The 7,178-nt window shown below is 35.9% G+C and overlaps 1 protein-coding gene across 2 annotated transcripts; it reads left to right on the top strand.

Annotated features, from left to right (window-relative positions):
- Window positions 1-1,426: 1,426 nt before the first annotated feature.
- On the top strand, window positions 1,427-7,011 carry LOC120001635 (glyoxylate/succinic semialdehyde reductase 2, chloroplastic). Of its 2 annotated transcripts, none has more exons than XM_038850044.1 (12): window positions 1,427-1,642; window positions 2,229-2,307; window positions 2,630-2,695; window positions 3,451-3,526; window positions 3,604-3,659; window positions 5,028-5,112; window positions 5,188-5,248; window positions 5,493-5,545; window positions 5,620-5,690; window positions 5,786-5,858; window positions 6,403-6,507; window positions 6,594-7,011. In XM_038850044.1, the coding sequence occupies exons 1-12, from the start codon at window positions 1,504-1,506 to the stop codon at window positions 6,741-6,743; spliced, it is 1,014 nt and encodes a 337-aa protein (XP_038705972.1). In that variant the 5' UTR covers window positions 1,427-1,503; the 3' UTR covers window positions 6,744-7,011. The 2 variants fall into 2 exon arrangements, with proteins under 2 accessions (XP_038705972.1, XP_038705971.1); XM_038850043.1 differs by having other exon boundaries at window positions 2,226-2,307.
- Window positions 7,012-7,178: the final 167 nt, after the last annotated feature.

The following is a 7,178-nucleotide window of genomic DNA, read 5'->3' as shown; positions in this document are numbered from 1 at the left end:
GTTGAAAGTGCTTTACAATCACTCTTAAAAAGGCAATAATAAAATTAATTTTTGTCTGCTTGAATTGATGGATAGATACTAAAATCCAATTATCTATTAAGTAATCCAATAATTATATTTTAGTAAAGAAACTCAACCAAATTCAAGCATATTGCTTAATTTATACTATTTTAACAAGGAATTCAGCAAGCATTCAGTTGAGCATCCAACCTAATTACGTAAATTTAACAACAAATTAATCAAATTGTTGCTTTGTTGGTATCCCTCCACAATCCATCATGCCTTAGTAAATAATTAAAGTGAGATAAAAAAAAGTCAAAAGGGTGTGAAAATGAAGAATTGAGAAAAAGAAGAGACTGAATCAGGGACAGCCGCAAAATAGGGAGGGAGAGGGTAAAGAAAGGACTTTTTGGCTTCTTTGATAAAGGATGAGAGAAGTTATAAATTTTATCCTTTTATTTATATTATTATAAGATCAAAAAAATTTGGGAACCATGGCACCCTTAGCCCTTAAGAGCAATCACATTGATGACAACAAAATATGTTGAGAGGCGTATTTTGTTGAGATGACTGATAATGTGAATGAAATGTTATATGTATTGGTATAATGGTGTAAATTTGTTGTCTTAATTTTTTAGTTTAATAGAGGTGGTTTAAGTGAGACCCATGTTTACAGTCAACATGGAGGTCAATCATGTCCCATGCCTCCATGCTTGGTGTAACAAAATAGAGATAACAAAATTGCACCATTAGAGCAAATGCAATGGTCAAGATGCCCATGGGTCATAGACATTAGAAAATTGTTGGCCCATGGACTTAAGTTGTAACACAACAATGGTTTTTTGTTGTCTCAATTCTAATGGGTCAAGCACGGGGGAATGATGTTTGGCTATCCCCATGTTGGCTCACTTTGTCCAAAATGGGACCCACTTCAACATATACACATATATTTTGACACAAAAATCAATACTGAACTTCACCTCTATTACATAAAAATCAAGTCAACAAATTTACACCATTGTATCTATCTTATTTCTATTCACAGTCACATCAACAAAATACAAATCCCTATTTATTATTCATGCCCCAACAAAAAAAACACCATTATGATTACTCTTAGAAGTATTTTTTACATGGTTCATTAAACAAGTTAACAAACATCATTCATGGACCATTAAAAAACAACTATTGTTAGGTTGATATCAATTGGATTAGATATATGTGTTCAAGGTTCAATTCTAATGAAAAACATATTCGTCAATGATATTAAAAAAAATACTCTTTTGAGGAGGAAAAGAATTCTTCATTTGGGAATTATAGATTCCCAACCAAAGATAAGAATTAATAGCACATGGAAAACTATCACGACAATTCTACAAAGAAAAACACTACATTCCGCAACTATCACTGACAAAGCCATAAGCCCATAACCATAGAAGGATAGGGTCGGCCTTGTCTCAAAATTTCAAAACCAGTTAGTCTCACTAATTCTCTTGAACTGCCATGGCAATGTGTTCAGGCTTTTGCCCACATGTCCCCAGCCTCTTTAGAGCAAAACCCATTTCTTCTTCCCGCATAAAGCCGCTGCTTTCCTTTACCGTCAAGGCTTTCTCATCTCAAACATCAAATCCTCAGGCTAAAGGTATGTCTCTCGTCTATCTTGATATTTCGCTTCTGGGGGGTCTCCATTTTTTTGTTACTTTGATTGGAATATTTTTTGGGGCTTGTAGTGTCTCTTAACTATGCAACATCGAGCAATCCATGTAGTTTGAGCGAATTGGGTTCTTTAAACTTAGGTTGATGTTTTATTGAATCTGTCTTACTGTACAGAGGTTCAGTTGGTTGTTCTTGCTCTTTGGTAACCAATAAGTCGACACTCCGGTGGGGTTTTCATTCTGGCAATTTTCATTATTATTTTCAAATGAGGTGGATTGAGCTTTTTATTCTTGGAATGCTGAATTCGAGAATCTTACTGTCCAGAGAATTTGTTTAATTAGAAACGTACTGATACTTTATTTAAAACCCGAAGAAAGAACCCATTTTTGCATTCAACTCGCATTTTTCCCAGTGAAAACACATATATTTTTGCAGGCAACTCTTTAATCTAGCATCCCCTTTTTTACTTTAATGATATTAATATCGTATGCTATGAGATGCAATTTAGTTTCCACTACTTTGCAGTTCCCATGGGATCTCAGTTGTTGATATCTATCCTGAATTTTTAGCAGATGATGTGGCATCAAATGTTGGATTTCTAGGTATTGGAATAATGGGTCTGCCAATGGCACAAAATCTCTTAAAATCTGGGTATGTTTGATTCTTTTTCCTAGTTTGCGTTCACAAAATTACCAATGTTGTAATCTAATTTAATGTTAATAATGAATATTTCCAATTTATCAGTGACCATTGATTTAAAACTCCAAAGACCATAAACTTTTATTGACATTCTCTTTGTATGGTTTACCAATAGCTTTGATTTTTTTTGTCTTTAACCTTATACAGCCGATCTCTGATTTCTTCGTTTATTGGAAAGATATTGCAAGAAAAATGTCCAAACTTTTAGTTGTGATATTTTTGAGGTCAACATTTATCTCTGGAGTTTAATAATCTTTCCATTGGTCTGTTGTAGGTGTAATGTCACTGTTTGGAATAGGACCAAGAGCAAATGTGATCCTCTAATAACTTTGGGTGCAAAGTAAGTGAATTTTGAGTAGAAATTCAATCATATATATTTGAACCATGTTACATGAGCAAGCACATCTCTATGTGATAACCCTGAGTATGGACGAGAAATTCTGATGAGAAGCTGACATGATTCTTTATGCAAATATTGTACTTTTGCTGCGTACATCTAGCATTCCCAGACCATGTGCTTCCACTGTGAAATGTGCGTTGTCTCCTTGTTTATTGAGGGTGATTTGTTTTAACAAATGGCAAGTGCATAACTGAATAAACTTTCATGTGTATTTGCATATGCACTAGCTATTCCATGATTGAGAAATTAAATATGAGCTTGAGAGCAATTGGATGTCATAAATTTGAGTGTCAAAATCTGAGAAAATGCATTCGACGTAAATTTTATGCGCAGTATTGCTTGTACCTTAGACCTTAGTGAATATTCTGATATATACTATACATCAGCTATCACATGCTCAAGTAAAGTAAATGAGGAACTTGAGTGCAGTGTTATTTTATCAATGTGGAGACGACTGCTGAAGTCTGATGAATAATGCTTTTACAATTTTGAATCTCTTAGTTCTGGGATTTAAGTTCCATGACAATCATGCTAGGTTTTGAAGCGAGATTCTTAATTAGCTACACCAAATCATAAAATTTCTCACAATAATGTGAGTGCTTTATGTCCAGCTGTTGCTTTCATCCACAACTCTTTAAGAACCATTTGAGAAGATTCAACATGTAAAGTTCAGTTTATTCATAATTGTTATGCAGATATGAATCCTCTCCTGAAGAAGTAGCCGCAGGTTGTGATGTCACATTTGCTATGCTTGCTGATCCCGGAAGTGCAGTGCGTATGCTACTCTTTACTTCATTTCCTTTGTATTGCTATCACAGTTATGGGACCACAATGATGCTTTATGCTAGGTAGATGTTGCTTTTGGGAAGCATGGAGCTGCGAATGGTCTGGGTCCAGGAAAAGGGTACAATTTCCTGGCACTCCCTTTCTCCATATCATGATACATGAGTCAATGAAGATAAGGACCTTTTTAAGTTGCTAGTTTAGTTTTACTCTGCATGCTAGAGCTTCTTCATGTGAATATCGCACTTCCATATTGAAATTTTCTTGATATCCATAAGAAAACGTAAACCTTACAAATCATTTTGCTCATAGTTCTCAATGCCGTGACTGAGACTCTTTATGGAGATTATATAACCTTCGACTTAGAGGTTGCAGAGGCAATCTCTCTCAGAAATGGACTACTTGGTATTTCCTTGCCTAGAGCGTTGAGGGGAAAAAAAAAAAAAAACTGGGAATCATACTGATAGACACCAGTAATAATAACTAGCAATCTATCTTCAACACACAACCAAGGAAATAGAACAAGCACAACCAAGACTAGGAATAGTATCGATTAACTAGGAAATCGGAAATAGCAAGGTAATACAAGGATAACCAAACTTTCGAGGAGTTAGGACCTTCACTAGACAACACGTCCAACAAAATTCAGAATACCCACTACTCTGTCCAAGACAGACTTAATACCCTTACAGTTTGTTACAAAAGCTAACCACCCCAATGACAATACTCCACATGTTTCCATCAGGGCCCTCCATCTATAGCTGCTTGAATCTTCTTGCCTCTCCTCTGGTACCTCTTCGTAATGATCCTATCACATACCGATTGATTCAAGCCCATGCTTTCATTTCTCTTTTTTTCTCTTTGTTCTGTCAGAAGTCAGGACATACCTTCACACAATATAATTTCACTTTGTTTGACCAGTGCCACTGCCCATGGGTGGAGATATTACTCTCTAAAAATCAAAAAGTTTGGGATTTTTGTCTATAAGCCATTGGTTTCATACTTTTCAAGTATAGGTTTGTTTGTAGTAGCCTCAAGGGGTGATGGACATAGCTCTAGTTCAAGGATGAGCTGGTTGGGACCAAACTCACTCGGAAACAATGTGAAATAAACCATGCTAGAATCAGTTTATGTGAACGGACTTCAATTATTAGAACACTACTAGTTCAACTGATTGGCACCTCACCCCCCCCCCCCCCCCCCCCCGCCCTCAGGTAGCGGTTCAAATCCCCTACTCCTAAAAAAGAGGGATAAAAGTTGAGTAATCATATAAAAACAATAAGAAAAATAAAAAATAAAATACTTTCTGATACGCATATCCATTGCTTTTTATAAGCATGGTCCTGCTACTAATGTTTTCAAAATTTTGTTCAGTTGCTTGGACGCTTTTGTAATAATGTGCAATGCAATTTGGCATACACTCAATGTCAAGCATTTTATGTTGTAAAATCAATCATGGCATGTAGATTCTTGAAGTGTGGATTTGCAGGTATATAGATTTTTCAACCGTGGATGGTTCCACTTCTAAATTGATTAGTGACCGTATCAAAGCTACTGGGGCATCATTTTTGGAGGTGAAGTTTCCGTTTGGATTCATTTTTATGGATATTAAACATGGCTTTATAGTGTCATGACATTCTTCAATATAGGCTCCAGTTTCTGGCTCCAAAAAGCCAGCAGAAGATGGACAACTGATATTTCTAACTGCCGGTAATAAGTCTTTGAACACTTCTGTTCTTCCTTGTATTGTGTATGCAATTATGTAGACAGTACAAGATGACTAGTTTCAAAAACTAAATAAAAAATGATATTGTGATACATTCCATGTTCAATATATAAATATTGTAAATTCAAATCGTTTCTATTGTTCTTGTATAGCAACTTTCTGTCCCACTTTAAGGTCTCTGATTTATAGACTATTCTAGAAACTGAAGCGCCAGACTCAATCTTTCAGGTGATAAACCTTTGTATGAAAGAGTTGCTCCATATTTAGACATCATGGGGAAGGTATCTTTAAGCCTGTTAGTCTACTTATCATATTGTCCATTTCTGTCCCTTATATATATCATGTCTTCCTCCAGTCAAGATTTTTCCTTGGGGATGTTGGCAATGGGGCCGCAATGAAACTTGTTGTCAACATGATAATGGGAAGGTGCTGCACATTTAACTCTTTTATTGTAACTTGTGTATGTTTCTACCTTCTGCTGATTTATACGATGAAAATGTGTATTTTTAAATGATATGCAGTATGATGGCATCTTTTTCTGAAGGATTGCTCCTCAGTGAGAAAGTAGGACTTGACCCAAATGTATTGGTGGAGGTATTCCCTAAATCCATTTGTTGGCAAATTTTCCTTTTACTGAAGAGACAGCCCCTTTTCACCCACCTGGAAATGGGCATCAGTTGTTTTTATGCTTCATTTATCCTGGAGAGCTGGATTTTGAATTGCAATACCATTTAGAGGTTGGAAATTTGAGCAGAATTCCAAAAGAAGCTTATAAAGTAACATCAGGGAATAGAACGTTCAAAGGTAGAGGATAATATTCATGTCAAATTATGTTGGGGGATCTTTTACAACTTGAGATGAGGGAGCTTTCTTACTACATGCACTTGTTTGAAAGTGATGAAAATCATTTGGAAGCAAATCAAGGATTTGGAAAGGCATGATGTAGAAAAGTGAAGTTTCAATTTGGATAGGGTATAATAAGTGAAGTTTAATTAGGATTGTGTATGTGTGCATTGCAGGATGTGTCCAACTCTCTCTCTCTCTCTCTCTCTCTCTCTCTCTCTGGGTTGTATTTCCTTTCTTGAAAAGTTTATTATGTAAAGTTTGGCACTGAAACTAATTTTCATATATATTGCAGGTAGTGTCACAGGGTGCCATTAGTGCGCCAATGTACTCGGTTAAAGGTCCATCAATGGTCCAATCCCATTACCCTACTGCTTTTCCTTTGAAGCATCAGCAGAAGGTTTGTGTATTTTCTGAATTATTGACATTGTAAAAGCCAAAGTGGTATATAACCAATGTCATCTGAGAACAATTTTATTTTTCCAGGACTTGAGACTTGCTCTAGGATTAGCAGAATCTGTATCTCAACCAACTCCAATTGCAGCAGCGACAAATGAACTCTATAAGGTAGCAAAATCTTACGGCTTAAGTGATCATGATTTTTCAGCTGTTATTGAAGCATTGAAAGCTAAATGACTCTACCAAGAAAGTGGTTTGCCCTGACTTCTACAATAAATTTAAAATAAAAATCCTTTAGTTACTGAATACAAATGATTGTGTTAGCTTGTTGTTGCCCTGGTCGAATTCACTTTCACTTCCATTTGCTATCTTTTGAAGGGGAACGGATTATCGATGTATTTACCACCAAAATTTTTTGTGAACGCGACACAATTTGAATGCAGATTTGTATATTGTGACGTTAGGGCTTCATTATCACATGTAATTTCATATGCTGTTACTCTTAGTTTTACAGCATTTACACAAGTAGAAGTTCACTTATTTTTTACAGATTGGGTGGTTAATATATCTGCATGTGTGTGTGTGAGAGAGGGAGGGATGGAGGGAGGACGGTGACATACCGAACTTTCACACAGGTGCACATATTTGTATAGAAAATGTTACCCTTCTCTC

Source organism: Tripterygium wilfordii, chromosome 7 (assembly GCF_013401445.1).
Source record: "Tripterygium wilfordii isolate XIE 37 chromosome 7, ASM1340144v1, whole genome shotgun sequence".
Taxonomy (NCBI): domain Eukaryota; kingdom Viridiplantae; phylum Streptophyta; class Magnoliopsida; order Celastrales; family Celastraceae; genus Tripterygium; species Tripterygium wilfordii.
Note: the sequence above shows the minus strand (reverse complement) of the source record. Positions and strands in the feature narration are given on the sequence as shown.

Bases quoted from the DNA above. Each gene is read 5' to 3' on its own strand.
- LOC120001635 (XM_038850043.1), top strand. From the start codon at position 1,504: ATGGCAATGTGTTCAGGCTTTTGCCCACATGTCCCCAGCCTCTTTAGA. The intron at 2,308-2,629 runs GTATGTTTGATT...GGTCTGTTGTAG, and splicing joins CAAAATCTCTTAAAATCTGG to GTGTAATGTCACTGTTTGGA. The intron at 5,249-5,492 runs GTAATAAGTCTT...TCAATCTTTCAG, and splicing joins ACTGATATTTCTAACTGCCG to GTGATAAACCTTTGTATGAA.